This window comes from Grus americana, chromosome 8 (assembly GCF_028858705.1).
Source record: "Grus americana isolate bGruAme1 chromosome 8, bGruAme1.mat, whole genome shotgun sequence".
Classification (NCBI taxonomy): domain Eukaryota; kingdom Metazoa; phylum Chordata; class Aves; order Gruiformes; family Gruidae; genus Grus; species Grus americana.
In genome coordinates, this window is record NC_072859.1 from 6,961,814 (window position 1) to 6,982,140 (window position 20,327).

General features: G+C 55.7%; 2 protein-coding genes across 22 annotated transcripts in view; one reads left to right on the plus strand and one right to left on the minus strand.

Annotated features, from left to right (window-relative positions):
* Positions 1-3,480, plus strand: part of LOC129209705 (zinc finger protein 3 homolog) — a 44,411-nt gene extending 40,931 nt beyond the window's left edge. For 10 of the 11 annotated variants that reach the window (XR_008578148.1, XR_008578156.1, XR_008578152.1 and 7 more), the window contains one exon: positions 178-2,475. The gene's annotated coding sequence lies outside the window, so the exon portion shown is untranslated. Of the gene's footprint in view, positions 1-177; positions 2,795-2,902; positions 3,024-3,135 lie in introns of those variants that run through there. The other variant, XR_008578157.1, reaches the window with a different exon arrangement.
* The window catches only part of LOC129209706 (uncharacterized), a 29,479-nt gene continuing 11,929 nt past the window's right edge, over positions 2,778-20,327 (minus strand). For 2 of the 11 annotated variants that reach the window (XR_008578166.1, XR_008578160.1), the window contains exons 2-5: positions 5,891-6,088; positions 4,687-4,770; positions 3,352-3,524; positions 2,785-2,910 (exon numbers count right to left, since the gene is read on the minus strand). Coding sequence is in view for 2 of the 11 variants with exons in the window: in XM_054834514.1 (XP_054690489.1) it covers positions 4,278-4,389; positions 4,687-4,770; positions 6,020-6,088 (265 nt within the window). In the remaining 9 variants the exon portion in view is untranslated. Of the gene's footprint in view, positions 2,911-3,351; positions 3,525-4,277; positions 4,390-4,686; positions 4,771-5,890; positions 6,089-12,229; positions 14,461-14,687; positions 16,571-17,200; positions 18,031-20,327 lie in introns of those variants that run through there. The other 9 variants (XM_054834515.1, XR_008578162.1, XM_054834514.1 and 6 more) reach the window with 9 other exon arrangements.

The window sequence follows — 20,327 nt, forward strand, 5'->3', positions numbered from 1 at the left end:
ATTATAGCTCCCGAGGGGCGAGGGCATCGCTGGGCGAGCGGGACCAGCTCAGCCGTGCGGGATCTTCCCTCCACAGGGATGGGGCAGGGAGCACCGGCGAGGGCTGTGTTATAGATAAATGGGGGTTATTTCTTGAAATTACTTTGCAGTCCTTTTCTCCTGTGCTTTGTTTCTCAGCATCCTGCCCTTCTCATTGACTCTACTGAATTATATCAGGACACACAGTATCTGGCCTGAAAAGTACACACCTTGCATGGATAACTAGCACCACCATCGATTCCTGGCTCTGCACGCAACCAGAGGAGGAACCCTGAAAGTTTCAAAGCCTGAAGCTTTCACCCTTACAGCACCCACGGACACGATCCCCGCAAGGTAGCAGAAGAGCAGCCAGGGCCCCGCCAGCGAGGACAGGTTGGAAAGCAGAGCTGGGAGGATGGCTGGGGTCAGACGGGTGAAGGACAGGTACAGTCTTCTTGGGGGGCTTGAGCGTAGGCAGGATAGAGGTTCATCAAGCAAATTCACTGCTCTCTTCACCCACGGGTGCAGAGCCAGGGACAGGGCAGGTGCTGGTTGCTCCTGGGCTGGTTATGGTATTCACTGGGCAAACTGGTCCTCCCGGGCACCTGCACACTCATCCTCAGGCTTGAGTGAGAAATAGGATGCAGGCACAATATATAGGATATCCTATATGATATTGTACTATACAGCTCACTGCAGAAAACATCAGCCAAACTAACAGCTTGGGAGCTGAATTTTGTATCGGATGTTGCGAGAGCTGCAGTGGTAGGAAATGGACTGGGTTTGTCCAAGTGCAAAGAAAAGAGGGTTTCATTCCCTCCCCAGCTCAGGCTCAGGTTAGGGATACAGGTGGATGTAGCAGTAGGACGAGGGTCCCTCCCGTGTCCGTGAGGCAGGGGCTGGCTGGGCTCGAGCTCAGCCTTTTATGCCAGGAGGATGGGAAAGGGCAGGCAGGGAGTGGGCAAGGGGACACACACCCAGCTTTACGTCAGGGTTATGGGAGGGAAAACACCTTCAGGAAGGTGTTAGCTGCAGCATGGCCCTGGGGTATTGGTAATTCCCACCACTGCCGGTGACTTGAGCCGGACCTACAGCTGGGCAGCGACTTTGCGGCAGGGCACGCCACGCTGGTCCAGAGCATCGAAAGCAACCATCCCATCAGTTTTTAAATCTCAGGGGAGATTTCCGTGGCAGAGCAGCTCTGTTTTCTTTGCAGCAAAGATAATATTCCCTTCCTCCCCCACTGCCAAATACTCTGGCATCACACCAAATAGCAAAGTCAACATGAAATACACCCTCATTTCCTGGGTCTCCTCTTCCCAGCCGTCCTCCAGCAAAGAGGAGTGATATAGCATCTGTTTTCTAGCCGCAGCCCTTTTCCAGGGCCGGGTTTTTGTGGCTTTTCAGAGGTGGTGCCAAGAGCTTTGAAATCTGTTCAAATCCAAGGCGTAAAGCAAGGCAACGGCAAGGAGCGAGCAGCAGGAGCAGTGCTGCCTGCATTGAGCCCTGCCTGCTGCCGGTAGCGCCCCGGCTGCCTGCTCGGGTTTGCTCAGGCTTTTACAGGGCATCGCTGAGGCCACGGCCATCCCATGGCATTGCACAACCTTCCCGTTCAGTGCCTGGGGGGAAAGGAGCCACTCACGTTTCTTTCCTCCCGACACAGGCACAAGGAGAAGTCGGAATAAGGATGTCGGCTCTGCCCCATTGGCCTGGAAACTGCTGTCCGCAGCTATGACATCGAGTCTAATTTATGGGCTAAGCAGGATCGGGAGAAACTGATTGGCAGAGGGGGATTCCATCGGTGTCTGCCAGACCGTTTGCCTCTGGGAACTGGAAGCAAGGTGCGTATGGTATCTGCTGCACCTTCGTTGCACCGGCTTCTCATCTCCGTCCCAGTTCTCTTGCGGAGCAAGTCAGAAGCTGGCCGAGCAGCTCTCCCCATCTCCGTCCCCGTGCCTTGCTGCAGTGACCTTCCTGGGATGCTGCTCCCTGCTCCTCCTTGGCTAACGGCGTGCGGGACCCACCAGGATGACCTTGGGACCAGCTCCCACCTATTTGCTGTGGACTGTGGAGGACACGGGGGGAGAGAGAGGGGATGGACCCACCTTCCGCACCAGAGTGTCTGGTTTGGTGGGGATGGGGAAAGTGGGGGATTTATTAAAGCCTTTGGAAGAAGGATTTAGAGACCGCAGGACATGCCTAGTCAAAAGGAAATTATTTAGTAGTAGGCTGGTATTTTTTCCAGCTTCAGTATCTCATGCTGCCCGTTCCATTGCACTTCATTAAACTGCCCTTCCATCCACACCCTTGAACTCAAATCCACCGTAGCATGAGCTATAAATCAGTGCTATCGGCTTCGTGATTCCCATGCCCTCCTGACTGCTGTCTTTTGCCCTGGACCCTCAGACATGAGCCACCCTGGGCAGGGCAGGAGGATCAGAGAGGGAAATAAGATCGACAGGAGGGTGAACTTTGGGAATGACATGTTGGACAGGACTCAGGTTGGGCCTCTGGTAATGGGGTAGGATATATCCCAGAGGTCGGATACCACGTCTGGGTGTCATAGTGGGGAGAGGTGAGAAGGTTGGCACGCGGATGTGCATGCAAACATATTTATTGCCTCTTCAGGGCTGCCTTATGTTCAAAATTCCTGGTACAGCCTCTCTTCCAGCAGTGTTTCCAGGATCCGGTGCTTGTTTCCAGGACCACAAAGATGACGCTGGTATAAACAGCATGCAGAGAGTTGCTCCCCAGCCCTTGCACCGTTCTGCCTGGGGTGAGGTTTTCCTCTGGTCTGCCCGCTCCTCCCTGCTGCTCCCATCCCTCCCGCTTGTTTTCCACATTCTGCAAAGCCGGCAACGTGCTCTAATGTTTTCTTCTGAAGGAAGTTTCCTACAGGAGTGAAAAATGGAAAATGTGGTTTGTGCTGCAACTGAGAAATGTCCGTGCCCTACGGCTCTACCCCGTGCGCTCCTCTTCCCTGGAAGCCTGCGGTACCTACGCAGGTAGGTATGGCAAAGCGCCCATGCCCTGGGCCCCGTTCATTCCCAGTTGTGCCAATGGGCAATGCCTGGGGGAGACTGGGAAGCACCCTGCAACATGGGCTTCTGCTGACAGCCTCCAGGTCGGTCTTCTGCCACTGGAGAAGCAGCTAACGCTTACCCTCCCCCTGATTCCTCACCCACATCAACTCCAAACGGATGGTCCTGTGATCCCCACCACGATGCACGCGTGAGAGCCCTGCTCTGGTCCAGGTCTTCCTTTGGAGGAAGACTCAGAGCTCCCAAATGCAATTCGGAGCACGGGCTTTCAAGCACTGGTTCTCAGGCTCACCTGCCGGTGGTTGCACACCAAGAAAGCCTGGATGCTCAGCCTCCGTAGGACAGACACCTTGCAGCTGCTGCGCGGAGCAATTCCTCATCAGGTTTGAGTCTCTGATGCAGAAATCTCAGCAAGGCAATAGTGGCCGCTGCTGGTTCCTGCCTGCTAACACTGCCAAGGGTGGGCTATAAGGAGCAGAAAGGTGAGCTATAAAGGGAGGAGGGAGTCATGGGCGGAACAGGCATCTCCTACACCCTAAATCAGGTTGCTCCGTGTCAGTGTTACGGGGCTGTGGGGTCTTGGGGTCTGTCATTCCTTCTCAGATGAAGTGTGACATCTCCTCACAGGCTGTTGAAGCTTTAGCACCAACAAAGGGACAAGCAGGGATATTAAAAGGGAGGTAGGTGACAGAGGGACAATTCCGGCTGGAAAAGAGCCTCTGCTGGAGGTGTCTCTGCTGCTTCACTCTGCCTGCGGCTACGAGCCTCCTGTTTCTTGCAGAAAAAGGAGGCTTTGAAACGGTTTGCAACCCCTTTGTCTCCCTCCTGCTGTCATCTGATCACTGGTGTAGGAATCCGTGCTCAGGCGGGTTATATAAAGGGAAGAAACAGCGTCCCAGTGTAAAACCCACGGGATGGGTGGATCGTGCCAGGGAGGCACCAGCTGAGCATTTTGTGCAGCTCCCAGGCATCTAATGAGCCTTTGACTGGTAACGTGGCAGGGCACGGTGGCTTCAGAGACAGATCGGTCTCCAGCGACCGCCAGACGCAGGCCGTGCTCCTAACGGGTACGGAGCAACGTCTGCGCCGCAACACAGGAGCTGACTCTGTGCCCAAAGGACGCATAGCAAATTCCTCATGACCCTCTCTAGGAACTGGACCGTTGCATGGCCATATGCCATCTTCACCACTGCAAAACTGTTCATCCTCCGTGTGTTTTCACATCAGTGAAGAGCTGGCTGCCGTTCCTCTTCGCCTGCTGCGCACCCAGCACGGGGCAGAGACTCCTCCTGGGGTCCCTTTGTCTCCCTGTGTGTGCTCGGCTAATCTGCTGGATTATAGTCGTTATATTTAACCGGATTAGACGACTGTTACTGCAGTTACTGTTACTGTTTTGCACAGGGCGTATTTATAGGGTGCAGTGGTCATATTTTTAGGGCTGCAGAGTCAAGTTACCACTTTAAGGTCTCCAGCCCTGGACCCTGTAGGTCGAGGTAACGCTGGATAAAATGGTGCTGGTCGCACTGAGCATCACCCATGGGTACCGGGTGCTTCCAGGGGGCCTTGGTGGCTCCTGGCTGCAGGGCAGCGTTTTGGCACCATGAATAGAACCCCCACCTCCCCGCACCTCAAGCTGTGGTTGATAGCAGTGTCCTGTACCGACATCTTCTCATTTGGGGGAGCCGGGCTGGGGCTGTCAGTCCCCGCAAGCCTAGGAAGGGGAAGAAGAAATCTTTAAACTGCCTTACAACGCCTTGGTTGCCTTTGGTTGTGGGGTTGGTGTCTGGGGATGCCATTTGGCACAGCCCGGGCTGCTCTCCCTGCTAGGAACATGCACCACTGGGCTTTCTGCTCATCCAGCAAGGTGGGCGCTCTGCGCTTTTGGCGATGCTGGGGCACTTCCCTGCCACCCCAGAGCGCATATCACAAAGAAAGCCACGTTCGAGAGCCAAGACGAGCTTTGCCACATGCCCCAGATTTGCACAAGCAGGTGCAAAAGCCCCCGTGCACAATCCCAGCACCACTGCAAGCGCAGCTCCCTGCCCTGGCACCTCTCCACCCTCCCCACCGCAGGCTCTGCCCTCCGGGGTCCTTGTCCCGTCCCCCCCGCAGCAGGCAGAAGGGGTGCCGGCTCTGTGGGAAGCAGCCGGCTGTTTAGCTGCTGTTATTATGGCAGCAGTAAACACCTTCCCGCAGCTGGCCAAAGCCCAGCGCTGGCATCACCCCCGCGGCTGTGACACAGCCCGTGTCCCGGGGCCACCCTGCCAACACCGCGTGCCAGCCCTTCTGCCCGTGGAGGGAACAAGGCAACCCCGCCGCTCATCCAGCCCCAGCCTGGCAGTATTTGTGTGGGACCGGAGAATAATTCCTCCCCCCCGCACCCCCGACGCTGGTTCAGCCACAGCGAGCAGCGCCGGGTACGGACCAACACCCAGCTAAATGTCACCCTCCGCTTTGCACAGGTCTTGCTTGTCAAGACGCCATCATCGTCGCTTCCATCTTCTGTGGGTCGGGAGGATGTCTCTGAGGGTGCACACACAAACCTCCTCGTTAGCCAGACTCAAGGAGGATGACTATAGAAATGTGTTAAGAAATTGAGCCTGTCTGCCATGATCTCTTTAACTGCAGGTGATCTCAGCCGTGCAACCATGCTGTGTGTTCGGATGAGCTAAAATTAACTGTGCTCCCATGCAAAGGCTGTGGCAGAGCTGTGCTTGGGGCAACGCGCCGTTATGAACTGCTGCTGCTTCTTGTTATGCGTTAGTGCGTGGTCAGAGCTGTTTCTGTGCTGGGCAGCCCCCAGCCCAAAGATGAACCTTTTCCAAACAAACCTGCCTGGAGGCAAGGGTGGGCAAACCGAAGCGCCTGAAGGCTCAGGCTGGGCAATGGCCAAGGCAAAGACCCTGGTCACACAAGCACGTGGAGCTTCTCTCCATCTCCTTTGGCTTTTGGGTGCTCACCTCCTTGCAATGCCATGTTCCTGTGTCCAGCCCGTGCACCGTGGCACCAGCCTGAGCCGGTGCTTGCTGCTGCAGGGGAGAAAAACCCATGAGTCCATCAGCAGCCATCCCATCCCCATTCCCATCCCATCCCCATTCCCATCCCACCCCAACTTCCCGATGAACAAGCGGGAGGATTGAAACACCAGAGCTGTGGCTGCTCCCTGAGTGCCGGGGAGGGACGTGGTCTGGCAGAGCCAAAAGCTGGCTCTGGGATGACGCTGGGGACTTTTGCTATGGGCAATGCAAAGGAAAAAACCAGCGCTTTCCTCGGTGTCTGGCTGCTTATGAATGGCAGTCGGAAGAGCAAAGGCACCTCCGTTGCTCAGAGACCCTGGGCACCCTCCAGCCCCGCTGCACAGCGCACGGTAGGGACCAGCCCGCCCTGCAAGGCCGTGACCGACCCTCCAGCACGGGGACAGGGAGTCCCAAATAAGCTTTTCGGAAGTAATGAGGAACTCCAGTGTATGCACTAAAAATAAGGAAACAGCAGGCAAAAAATAAATCACTTGCAGGAGCCCCCGGGCAGGAGGCTGAGCCGGGAGGCTCCCACGCGCCCGGGCTGACTGAGCCCTGATTTGTGGTCAGACCTTGGCCACACTCGTTGAACTCCTCAGGCCCCGGCTCGCCTGGCTGGAAAACCGAGTAGAATAAAAAGCAGGATGTCAAGGCTGAGCTTAGCTTTTCCTTCTGCAGATAAATCCCTGGGAGATGAGGAAATTGGCTGCGAGCGTTTGCCAACAGCTCGCTTTCGGCACGCCAAGCCTGCCTGAACGGGGTGGCTGTGCTGGGCGGGTTGCACGGCTGGGGTGGGAGGATGAGCAAACCCCCTGCGCTGTCCTTGTCCCAGTGGGAAGATGATGGAGAGTTTGCCCAAAGAGCCAGTCCGCAGCAGTGCCGTGGTACCCGGGGAGAGGGAGAGAGGTATGAACCAGAGATGTGCTAAGGTAAGAGTGGAGGCACCCTCTGCCTTCTGCTCGTGCAATATTTGCACTGTGTCCTCGGCGCCCGGGTTGCACCAACACTCTCCGTCACCGCACAATTACTGAGGGAACTACATAAAAAAACCTAAAAAGAAAAAAAATACAAGTTTTTTTTCTGCAAGCATTTTCCAATCGCTGGTGCAAGAATTGTTGGGTTAATTTTCCTTTCCATACAAGAAAGCCTTTAGTCCGTGCTCTGGCACGTTGTGCCATCCCGGACCACGTTTTGGGGGGAATGTGGTTGGTGTCTGACTAAGGCTGTTTGGGGTATAGTGCTCTGTGTAAAGGCAAATGCAATTTGCTTTCCCTTCTCCAGCTGATGACAGGTCAGGAATGGTGATATATCCTAGCTGGTGAAGTAAATCAGCTAGAGAAGCGGGCTGAGCTCACGGCTGTTCAGATCATAGCAAATGTCTCTGTTTTCCACAAGAAAAGAGTTTATCTAGAGGCGCTTTTGCCATTTGGCACCTGCTAGGCTTGATTTGGGGTATCTCAGTTATTAAGTGCTTAACAGAGAAAGCTGGAGGGGACGGAGTAATAACTGCACCCTACTCGTCCCCATTTTTCTTGTGGCTCCCGGCAGCGGGAGCAGAGTTTACTGTAGCTTCTGTTCCCATCTATTCTGGAGCTGAAGCCGTAAAAACAAACGAAGGCTGATTACACCACGCACTTGCAAGCACCGAGGAATGGTGCGAATGCGAGCAGCAGAAGAAAAACTTGCTCATTTAGTGTTTTTCTGACTGCCTGCCAGAGCTGCATCTGCTCTTCAGCCGACGCAGTGCAAGGCCGCTAGCTGGCTATTAGATGAGAAGAATTTGAGTAATTTTTGTCACATGGAGGAAGAGGGAGCAGAGACCCACCCTGACGGCCTTTCCATCGACTGCTATGCAAAAGATACAAATGTATGGATTTTTTTTTAATTTTTTTTTTTTTTTTTTTAGAAAAATGCTTTCTAAAACTTTCATAAATTGAGAAGTTAACCAGCATGGCCACACCAAGCAAGCACCAAGGCAGGCAGCTGTTGTCATGAGCTCTTGTCCTTGATCTCATTCTTCTTCACTGAACCTCCGCAAACACGACCAGTTTGGTTTTTTTACGGACAAAACTTCCACAGACCAAACAGTCTGTTGCCAAATGTTCGGACAGGCAGGAAAACACACACAACCCCCCCCACACACACACACTATTTAACCCCTACTCCAGGCAGGAATGTGTATGGCTTTGCATTGTAGTTTCCCGACAGGTTCTTCACTGTTGAAAGCAAAGCTCTAAAGGACTCTGGGGCTGTGCACGAGACACCCTCAAAAATCTTTTAGAAGCCTGCAAGCCTGTATTGAGCAGATCCTAAAATCCCACTCCAGGTGCCCCGCAGTGAGAGTATGAATCAAATCCCCCCACTTCTCTCTTGCTTACGTACCCCGAGTGCCCTTATCCCCTGCTTTTATACCATCCACGGAGATCTGCGTACGGATCGAGCATCCTCCCAAATGAATTATTCTGTGTACCGGGCCACATAAAAGGCAAAACTATCCAGTAAAACCAGACCTGGTAAAACCAAATAAAGCAAGAAAGCTACAGGTGGAACAACTACAGCACGGCTGCCGTTACTGGTGCCAGAAGGGTGTTTGCAAAAGAAGCAGCGAGAGCTGGTGGAGAGGTTTTGCCCAGTCCCACCTCCCCGACCTCAGCAGACCCTCGTGCTGGTGGTCTGTAGCGGAGGTGGGAAGGAGGGAAGAGCATGAGCGGACGTGGTCCCTTGCAGCATCTTGGAGGCACCTGGGTTCATGGTGAAGCTGCTCAGGAGGCCCTCAGGACCTTCCAAACACTGGGCTGGGAGAGCTCTCTGCTGCCCTTTCCCTCTCCTTCCTTCCCATCGCTCAGCACCACCTCTTCACAGAGCTGGGACCAGTTTAAACCCATTTATTTGAAGCCAAGGAGGGAGGAAGGAGGAGAAATACGATTACAAGGTCAGAGATTTATCTCCTGCGAGGTGCCTGGCACGCAGCGTGTCTGCTGAAACAAAAATCCTCATTCGTCTAGCCCTGGTAATTTCATAAACAGCTCCTGATCCAGGGGTGAGAAACGGCCGCTCCCAAAGAGGTGCCTGCGTAGTGACGGCTGCCGCAGATGGCTGTTCTGGCTGGGATGAGCGGGGCTTTGCTCTGCCCAAGCCCAGCGCTGCGGGACAGACCCCAGGAGCTTAAAATGCCCCCCAGAATGGGTCCTTTCATTATACCCATCCCCGGTGATGGTGCTGAGGGGGGTTCAATGTGATCCCTCAGGCTTGCCACTCAGTCACTAACCCCAAGGGACACGCTGGGTGTGCTGGAGGCTGGGATGCAGAAGGATGTGGGTCTCTGTGTCTTTATGTCATGTGTTTTAAATTGCATTAAAAAATGCGATTAAAAAAAAAAAAAAAGGCAGCATTTAATTAGGAGGATCGCAAGGCCTGCTGTGCTCTGGTTTGGCCTGGGGTAGGGAAGGGAGCTGGGAGCTCTAAGAGGGATATAACAAGCAGTAAAACATAATCCTGGGATTACAGGCAGCAATTAGCATGGTGGGTATGTTGGTGTCACCCCGTGCTCCCCACCTGCGGGCTCCGGGATGCCATACAGGGACCGGAGCGTGTCTCCTCCCCAAGCTCACCCCATGCCGCAGTCCCTGGGTTTGGACGAAGGCAGGATTAGTCCCACGAGCTTGCACCACGCTGCGGTGCCTGCAACGTGCTGCCGTCACAGTTTCTTAGGGAAATGAGCACCGGCAGAGCCTGGAGCGCTCCAAGGAGCGCTGGCCTGGACCCGTGAGCGGGGGAGAGCCGGCGGCGGCAGGAGGTGGGGGAGAGATGCTCGGGGAGGGGGGGCAGGATGGAAACAGGAGCTGCAGCCAAGGCTGCGCTGGGCAAGGACGAGCTCCTCGAGCGCCGGCGTGTGCCAGGCGCCCTGTGCCCACCTGCACGGCTCAGCCCATGCTGGGTGGGAGCAGGCACATCCCAGGCTGCTTTCCACACCTGTGGATTACAGCTGCAGCGGGTGCCTCCTCCCCACAGCAAGCTGCACCCACCCAGGTTTGCAAAATACATCTCCCCCCGCCCCGAGCGCGACCGAGAGGCCGGGGGCTGCAGCGCTGGGTTCGCAGGCACCAGGCATTGCCGCAGCCTCGTCCCGCTTTGCACCGGCCGTCCCCTCCGAGATGGAGAGCGCGGCTGGGAGTTTACGACACGGCAGACTGTGGCCATTTGTTCCTGGTCCGGAAAATGGTACCTGTGAAAAATAAAGGAAATTCAAGGAGCCACTGGTGCTTTCTTGCCAAAGAGGCATCAGGATGCACAAAGCGACGTGCCTTTCCCTGTCCCGGCTGTGCTTCCCGTTAGTGATCCCAGCCCAAACGTTCATGGCCACCTCAGTAATCACAGCACATGGATTTAAAGCCGACTCAGGCACCCCGTTTGCTTTATTTATAGGCAGCACCAGCAGTCACCAAAAAATAAATGAAACGGCAGGCAAAACCAGCCGTAGAGCCTTAGTGTGGTGGGACAGCAGTCACCTTCCTGTGGCTCCCCGCACCGCTGTGCCAGCAGCACTGCCCCCCCCGCCGGGCAGCAGGGGTGGAAAACACCCCCGGTCCGAATCTGGGGGTATGAAAGCAGGCATCGAACACGAACGCATGACTGCTGCAGGAAAGCGAGGGTTGTCACCAGCTCAGTGCCACTGCCGCACCAGAGGGGTTACGCCGATTCGGTCGGTCCCATCCGGCCCCCGTGGCCGTGTCCCACAGCCGCGGGACCTCATCCCCACCGTGGTCCCCACCAAGCCGCTCGTGGGGCTGCTCCGTGTGCCCCGCTCTGCCTCCGGGCTGCCCGGTGCTTCAGTCCCGCTTTGCAGGCGGCAATCCTCCATTTCCTTCTTGCTTTTCCAAGGAGCGCAGCTCACGTCCTAAAGCCACTCCGAGATGCCACCAGCCTCCCCAGCCCAACAGGCTTGTGTGAGCTGCACCCCTCCAACAGCTAATGCCGCCTTTCTTGGGGGGATATTTCAAAATTCAGGAAATTTCCCAAAGGGGGCCGGCTGCCAGCGAGCCGGTGTCCAGGAGAGGGCAGGGTTAGCCGCCACGCACTGCACCACAGCACCGACATTTCGGGTCACGACCAGTCGACCACTGCCATTATTTCCAGCCCAGAGAGAGCTTTGCCTTCTCCACAGCTCTTTTTTTTTTTTTTTTTTTTTTTTTTTGAGTTTAAACCCTTACAGCTGTGCAGTTTGTGCCTTTTCTGGCCCCTTCCAGCCCCAGGCAGGCTCTGCCCTGTCGGGAGGATGCTGGAGGGGTACCAAGGGCTGGGGGGGGGGGTGCAGCAGAGCACCCCGAGAGGTTTAGCACCCATCCCAGCAGCGTCTCCTCGGCCAGGTCAGCCTTAGGCGGTGCGTGGAATACCCTGCCCACGGAGCAACGCGCTGAGCAGCTCAACAAGCCCCTGCTCAACCAGAACGGGAGATGGAGAAAGCAGGTGGGGAGCCGAGGAGGATGATGGAGGAAGGCTTTCCGTGAGCAGGGGTGGAGGAGCAGCCAGATGGGAGAGAGTCACCGAGCAGCGTGGAGGAGGACACGTCTTAGCATGACTTTCTCCAGAAATAATATCCTTCCCCAAGTCACTCCTGAGCCTCTTCTGGCCTTGCCCTGGCCCCAGCCTGTTACTGTTTAACCCACCGGCCAGGGACAGCGTGTCGGAGGCAGCAGCGTCAGCGTGCAGGGACGGCAGCGGGCGGCTGGGCACACGTGAGGTCACCTCCCCGCGCCGGTGGGACCTGCATCGCCCGCTGCCATCAGCAGCACCCGGCTCCCACGCTGCTCCCGTAAGCCCCGGGACTTAGTCGGGGTGAAGCGGCTTTGCCGGAGGTAACGGCAGTTCATTTGGAAAAGGGCCTGCCGGGGCTGTGTGACCTGGGATACCTCGGTACCGGCTTCAGGGGACCAGCCAAAGGGCGAAAGAGGGGGGATGCTGGCTTCAGCCCCCCCCGCCCCAAGCGTAAAGCCCGGCAGGCAGAGCCATGGGGCGATGCACGGCGTGTGTGCACACATAAAGCCCCTTTTCGGAGCCCAGGCAGGCCCAGGGCTTCCAGGGGAGGTTGGTGCCATGTTTCAGGGTGAGCTCTGGTTTGTCTAATGAGGCAAAAAAAATACGGTTTCCTTGTAAGCACACAAAGCTTGACTTTATTGCCTTTAAAGTGCAACTAGCACAAACAGTGGTAACAGGGCAAACACTGATAATGCTCGGAACATTGTGAGCTGTGCAAACAAGCTGGAGGTGGAGGGGTGTGTTGAAATGAAGGGGTGAGGAGTTCCAGGGGGAGGAGAGCTCCCGGTCCCGCAGCCCCCCCGAGCTGCCCGAGGCAGCGATGCTGAGTCCGGCTTGAGGGTGGAGGAGCCCCCCGCCTTAGCGAGCGGGGCTGACCCGGAGCCCTGCAGAGCACAAAACCCCCACCGAAGTGGGATGCAGATGTCATTACGACATTTTTAGCCCCAGCCTGAGGCTATGCCCTACCCTGGCAGCAGGAAGAGGTACAGTGCAGAGGTGCCCGGGGGAGGCAGAGCTGTGCATCCCTCACCCGGTCACTGCCCACCCAGCACCCCGCCGGTGTCTCAGGTGCCATGCGGCAGGCAGCGCGCTGCCCCTGCCTTGCTTTTTTCCCCTTCTTCCCCTACCCCACCTCCTTTTCCTAGGCAGGCGGACGCATTGCACATGCCTCGTGCTCCTCCTGCGCCTTGTTCAGCATTTTCTGTCCCATCCCGCTCTCCAAAGCCTGCTCCGGGTGATGATCCGTAGGCGGCTGCTGTATATCCCAGCCCTGCCCCACTGGCTCCTTACCTGGTGACCACAAAACCCTGTTCCCCACCGCCCCCCCCACCCCTCAGGGCACATTTTGCCCTGGACAGGCGCGAGTGATGCACGGGAGGCTCAGTCCTTGCAGATGTAAGACAGCTCACAGGGAGCCAGAGCACCAGCGCCGTAGGTAGGGATTAAAGTCCAGCTCCTCCAGAGACGGGCAGGCAGCTGCCGCCTCTTACTTAGGATTACCAAGCAGGTTGGGAAAAGCCGGCCACTGCAAACTGCGTCAGAAGAAGAAACCCGAGATTGCGGGTGGATCACTGGAGAATCAGGCAGGCTGCAAGGACCTCAGCCTTCATCTTGTCTCCATCCCTCCAGATCCCGGTGCATCAGAGGGGCTCTCCAGGCTGTTCCTGCTGCCAGGCTGGGATGGGAAGAGATGCCCGGAGTCAGGGTAGCCCCATCCCGCACGCACCCCCGGCCTCTCAGCACAGCCCTCCTCACCCCGGCACCAAGGAATTACCAAGTTTTGCATCTGGCTGACGAACTCTTCCCTAAGCCAGCCTTGGGGGTGTGCAGGGGGGGAGCTTTTCTTATTAAATCCATTGCCCGCCCCCGTCCTGCCCGGGGCATCCTGGATCGCTCCCCTTCCCCTCCAGGCTGCCACATGCCGACTCGGACACCTCCCCGGCTGCCCGATGCTCCAGCTGATGGGGTCACTACCAGCCAGGAATTTTCGGGAAAACAGGGACCCAACGAGCCTCTCTCTCTTTGTAATCAGCCCAGCCCCCAGCACTGGTGCCTGTTTTCCTGCAGCCAGAAAGACCTGAATATTGGGGAGAAGTTAATGTCTTTTTGCCAGATCTACCCAAAATCAGCCGGTTCAGCATGTTAGTGAGGGAAGGGACAGGCAAACAGGATGACGACACATGCACTTTTGTAAGGCTTGAGAAAACAGGCTGAAGTACAGTACATAAAATAACAAAAAAAATTACACATACTGGGGTAAGTTCAGTTGCTTTGGGACAAAAAGTGATTTATTTTTTTTTTATTCTTTTTAAAGCCAAAGCTTCCTTTACTTTTGCTCCTAATTCTGCCAAGCCTCTTCGGAGTGAGGATTTTGGGGATTTTTTTTTTTTTCCCCAGCTGGACTCTGTTTTCTGGTAGGAGGGGCCAGGGCAGGAGCCCAGACTCTGAGCAGAGAGGCGATGCACATCGGACGTGACACCTGGGGTGGTTTTGGCCCAGTGTGGCTTGCTGATAAAACCAAGGCTGGAGGCCAAAGGCAATAAGGGATGAGAGTAAAACGGCTCGGGCAAGGAAGCAAGGGGGTTGTCTCAGCAATGTCTTTGCTGGGTGATGTGGGTGATGCTCCTGCGAGAGCCGCAGCGCCGGAGTGCACCCGGGTGTGCGGACGTACAGCATCAGAGCCCGGGACACGCGTGCATCGCGGACACACTGTCCCATGGTGGTACCCACGACGTTCAAGGAAGAAGCCAAACAAAACGGGTGCTTGATGCTGTTGGGTTTTCGGAGCAAGCTGTTATTCCCAAACGGGCTCTTCCCCCCGCTGCTGCTCACCCCAAACACTCGCTTTCCTTCCAAAAAAAAAATCACAACGAGCATCATTTGAGTTAGTGAGCCCCACAAGCCCCATTTCCCCCCAGCCCTGCCCCACGGGGAGCTCCTCTGTGATGAGCAGCTGTACCTCACCCACGGGGCACTGGAAGCTGTCAGGCCTAAAAATTCACAGCTCCCTGGGGAGCAGGAAAGCTATTTTGGAGGCTTCAAAACTGCAGCACTGAAATTATTTCCTGAAGCTTACATTAAGTTATTCAGGCATCTGGCTGTGCAGGTATAAAGCAGCTCGTTCATAAAAATGCTAGTTCTTGATAATTTTCTTGAGTTTTCCCACAGTCACGGTTTTTCTCTGTGCTACCAGGATGTGGGGAAATAACCTTCTTCTAGGGAGCTTGTTCAGGATGGGATGAGAGGATTTTTTTTGTGTGTGTGTGTGTGCATGCGCGCAGTCCTATAAGAGATAAAATTTAGCCAGGTGTGGTTAGTAGGACAGATGCGTTTGAGGAGAACCCTGGAAAGCAAAGCCACCATGTCTCTGGCGCGCTCAGCCCATCACAAGCACGCTTGGGTTTCCTCGGCAGGGCCCCAGGGAGGAGAAGCCGGGTCGGTGCCCTCCCCACCGCGCAGCCCGTGTCCCAGCCTTACACCAGGGTCAGGCGCCCGCATCACGCGCCGAAGCATCGCCACCGACTGGCACTTCACAGCTGCTTTGAGGTGCTGCCAGGGACTGTAGGTCTCGACTGCCAACAAATCAGAGCCATTGTGCTCCATCGCTCCCCCTCCTTTCTCCCCGTTAATAGCCCCTTTCTGTACCCAGGGAACGTGATTCTGCATCATCCCATCCCGCTGCGAACCCCAGCTCCGCTCCAGGCTGGCTGCCTGCGCCCACCACAGCCGATATCCCGGCTGGCCCCACAAGAGGTGGGTGCACCTTCATCCCTGCAGCCCTCCCCGCAAAAAACCACTTTGATTTTGTACCAGGGTTATTTGTATTGGATCGGTGCATTCAGAAAAATCTCTGCCACCGCCGTATCCATAAGCCCTCCCACCAAAAATAGGTCTCATTCTCCAGTCATTGCAAAAGCATCTCCTCCATTCACCCCATGGCCGATGGTTGGTACCCGGAGCAGCCGTGCACAACAGCGGGCGCCCCAACGGGAGGGCTCGAGCAGGTGGGGTGTTTGGAGACTCCCCGGGAACACGAGCCACCTAGCCAAGCTGTTGGTCTCTTTTGTTATTCAGTGTTAAGGCAATCATCTGCACCGTTCTCCCCATCCCAGAGGATAATTGATGCTAACGTCATTTCAGTTTGGTCCAGCTGCTGTGCTCAGGAACAGATGTTTTATTGTTCGAACTGAACACACAAATTCAAAAAAAAAAAAACCCCAACCCAAAAAGCAACAAAAAACAACTAATTTGTGTTCGCGGTGAGGTTAGCCGCAGCTTCCTCTCCCCAGAAATGCGAGGAGACAGAGCAGCAGCCCCAGGGAAGACCCAGGCCTCCGGGAAAGCCAAGATTTCTACATCCAGCTATGTGTCAACTTCCAACATACGATGTGACACACACCCCCAAAAGCCTGCCATGTCCAACAGGCAGGGACTTCCAGCACAGTCCCATTTCCCCTGATACTGAGCTGTCACCTCCCGATGGGATGCACCGAAACGTCCTCCCAGGAGCAGAGATCCACCCTGGTATTTGCAAGGAAGAGAGCAGCACTTGCTTAAGAGCAAGGATACGTGTCTCCTCCAAGGAGGAGACAAAAATAGGTGCAAGAACGTGCCAGTGACACGTGTGTCTCCTGTGCACAGTCAAATGAGCTCGCCCTCTTTTCCAGCTCATCGAAAGCAGCCTGTGCAGCTGATGCTTCAGCGCAAGAGCGCTGTGGTTCGCAGCCGTAGGGGAGTGCTGGGCACCGCACACATACGCACGCATTTCTTCAAAAGCGTGGGGTGGAGGGAGGAGGTCCGTCATTTGCTCTGCAGCAGGTGAACAACAACATCTGGAAGTCATGGGCTGGTCCAGCCAAGCACTCCACTGCATCCTTAAGTGTTCCCGTGAAGCTGCCACAAGGCAAGCTGTGGAGCAAGTGGAGAAATGCTTCCCTGGCTGCAAAAAGAGACCTGTTTTTTTTTTTTTAAAAAAAAAAGCTTGCTAAAAAGCCAAAAAAGAGCACCCAGATGTTTAATATTCATTTTCTCTGTAGCACTAATAACTCTATAGCTAAGCATGGCACTTCTCCCATGCAGAACTGGGAAACACTGGTATCTCTTATACAAACTGGGGAGGAGCTACCAGGAGAAGGGCAGAGCTGTTCTCCTTGCCTGACCTGCAGAGGCACTTCTGCTGTAGGTGAGACCTGACCCTAGAAACAAAAAGGGCTCTGAAATGCCCACAGCAAATTGCTTGGGTAACTTTCCCTACATGGCCAACGCAGAAGGCACAGAGCTGCCTGTGAGGCCAGCGTGAGCATCTTTTGACACCTCCTGGTGTGTGCCACATGCTTGGCATCACTTCTGGCAGCATACTGTGTTCGCTCCCTGTTGCACAAGAGGGAGGTGATAGGGATCCAATCCTAAGGGATCCGATTCTATATGCAGCAGCATGAAATGCACTGGTCCCCCTCAGGAGACCGTGCTGGGCCTGGGAACCATCATATGGTTTGAAAAGCCTCAGCAGAATGACCACAGCATCTGCTCTTAGCAAACCAACAGTGGGGGGAAAGCCAGCAACTTTTTGTGGTTGCAAATAAAACAGACCTCGACCACGAAGAGCCCTAGGCTCTGCAGTCCCTGCATTGTAAATCCGTCTGCTGAGACCTGTCGTGGATCGGCACCAGATGTGACTATCCCCTTGAGAAGAGTGCTGTCAGGGGAAGGACTCTCTAGGGGAACAAGACAGCAAGAGAGTAGGAGGCTGGAGGTGGAAAATAGCTGGGATCATCCACCCCTTCTCATTCAGCTGGGAGCAGCAAGGATAGGGAGTCAATAAGTGTCCCCTCCTTTGCCTGGTGACAAGTTGCTCCCACTTCAAAACCACCTCCCTGCTTCCCACCTCTGGCCCAGGGATGCTTCACACCGCTCTAAGGCTGCTGCCTCCAGCATCCCAGCTGGCTTGGCTTCAGCCCATAACCACAAGCGTGTTTTAGCTGCGAGCGGGTGAGGGGAGGTGTTGGAGAAACCATCACAGCAAGCCAGCAGGATTTGGTGTCTACAAGGAGCAGCATTGGCCCCTGAGCCACCTTCTTTGCCAGCAGAGTCCCTGGAGGGGGGGGTCCAGAGAGGTCACTGAAACCTTCAGGCAGTGACATCATATGGGGACGCGTAGGGAAGCAAGGAGAGGGCAGGATCCAGCCCCCTGCCCCGTACCAGCGTGGCTCAGGCAAGCCGGCTGCAAACCCGGAGCTGGGTCAGCTATAGGTACAGAGCCCGAAAGGAGATGGCGGAAGGAGATGTCATGGAAAATATTTACTCTGTGAGGTCAGTGCACCCTTGGCTTCTCTTTGGAGGGGACTTTGAACACAGGAGGGCAGACGTTTCCCGCATGCTTCTGCAGGCGAGAGGCTGGGGAAAGCAGGCGCTTCCCTCGGCTGGGAAGACAAAAAACACAAGTGGAAAGTTTCGTGCATAAGGGAAAGCAAGTGAGCCTTCAGCTGCTGGTGGCTGGGCCCTTGCTGGTAGGGGAAACAGCTTGCTTTGCAAAAGAGGAGGAGGAGGAATCTCTGAGAAGAAGGTCTGGGGAAAAAAAAACCAAGAAAAAACAGAGGGGATGCCCCAGAGCAGAGCCATGGACTGGCAATACGCAGGCATGCACTGGGTTGTGTATTAGAGGGAAGAAATCACCCCAAAACTGTGGTGCATTGGAGGCACGGTGTGGGCACAGGGTGGAGGGAGCCCTTGCTCTCAGCAGGGACAGGCAGAAGGGGCTCAGCATGCCCATGGGGCATCCCCTACCCACCCTCCTGCCCAGCAGAGCCAGGCCACCCTCTCCCCAAAACATCATCCTGTGCCACCACACCAGGGAAGGACATCTCAGTAAAGAGTCCCCAAGGCTGAGACCAAAGGGCAGGCTAATGAAACGACAGGCCGTGCGTAACGGGGCACGTTATTCCCTGATGCAAGCCCACAAAGTGCCACGCAGTAGCCCTGGCAGCCGAAGGCTAACAACAGTGCGTCTCATCTCCTTCTCCTGGGGTTCAGCACCCTCAAACAGGGCTCTTCATCACTAGATTTTAGGGTAAAGCCATGATTTGAATGTTGGTCCCACTGACTCCCATCAGTATATGTATCTCTGGATGAAAGCAACTGCCCCCCCTGCCATGTGTGATCACTGCTGGGTGCTTGGGCCACCTGAACACAGTGATCCCAGGTATTTGGGTAGCTCAAGCAGGAAAAAACATCTCCTAGAAGATCATCAGAAAAAGCAGAGGAAGATGCTTCACGCCTTGCAAGGAGCAGCTCTCAAACAACAAGTCTCAGCACCTCTTGTCCTAATTGCTAGGCAAACTTCAAGCGAGGATCCGACACTTTCTGCTCTTCCTAGGAACATCTCTTACTACACTTTCCGGTGGGGTCAGCATCCCAGGGGACAGTTTCTCTCTTTATTTCAGGCTTAGCTCATGCGGTGACAATTTTCCCATGCAATCACCCCACGGGGGCTGTGACTCCATCACCCCTCGCGAGTGAAAGCGGGCAGGGGGAGCTCCCGGCGCCGAGGCTGCGTCCGGCGGCGCTGCCAGCAGTGATTCAAGAGGTGGGACTCCCGTCTGCCTGACTCACTTGCCGTCAAGCCCAAGCCCTGGCGGGATGCTTCACTTGCATCACTCGTTGCTGGAGATGATGAAGAAGAAACCCGAGTTGTGCTCTCGAGATGTGCTGTGCCATTTTAAGCCCTTACACATTCCCGTTTGCTAGATTGTTTTTTTTCTCCATCCTCAGCTTTTGATTCACCATGTTGTCAACTCATGACTCCATTGAGCAAGCGTGGTACACCCCGGCCTCTTCCTCAGCGTATTCGAGCTCCCCGCCCCTCCCCAGTTTGTCCCAGTCTCGTCTCGGCATCCCCACACCCCCAGCTCCCCCGGGGCGAGGCACCCACCATCCTACCAAATGAATGCTCCGCCGAGATAACTTGCAATGGAGAACCCTCGAGCACCCCGTGCCACCCCAGGACGGGGTCTCCAGCGCGGCACGGCCAGACCCTCCCTCCCAGAGAGGCTCTTCTAGGTGTGATAACAGCAGGAGGGTTGCCCTCTGCCCGCCACCTTGCTGGTCCCCAGCTCTTCCTCCCCCCCAGAGCCCCGGCACCCGCTCGCCCAGCTGCCCCTCGGCTCGGGGCCGGGCACCACCGCAGCCGGGACACTTGAGCCCCGGCTCAGCTGTTGACTCCAGCCCGTCCCCAAAGAGAGGGATGGGGACGAGGAGCTGCTCCGGGCTCCAGGGTGGAATTTTACTCACTTCGGTGACCTCGTGCCTGCGGCACGCTCTAAAAATACAAATAAACCGGCGGGCGGCACAAAACCCGCCCCGTTTCCCGCAGAGGGCTGCTCAGCCAGGCCTTGCCTCCCCTGGCCACTGCCTCCTTTGTGAAAGATATTAACCTGAGGGCTAAAAAAAAAAAAAAAAAAAAGCAGCCAGATCCTGTTCTTCCCCTGTCTCAACTGAAGAATATATTTAGAAATTGACTGGGGCCAATGTGCTGAAGACCTGGGCATGGGGTCAAGAGCAGGCAGGCTCCGTGTCCCTCTCACACTCCCCACCTTGCTAAGCCAGACCAGCCAAGCTCTTCCTATCTCCCCTGGGCAATCCCATCCCTCTGACCACCCCTCTCACCCAAAGCTGACTGCTGCCAGGCTGGGCGCAGGGGACACAGCGGTCCCCCGTGCCG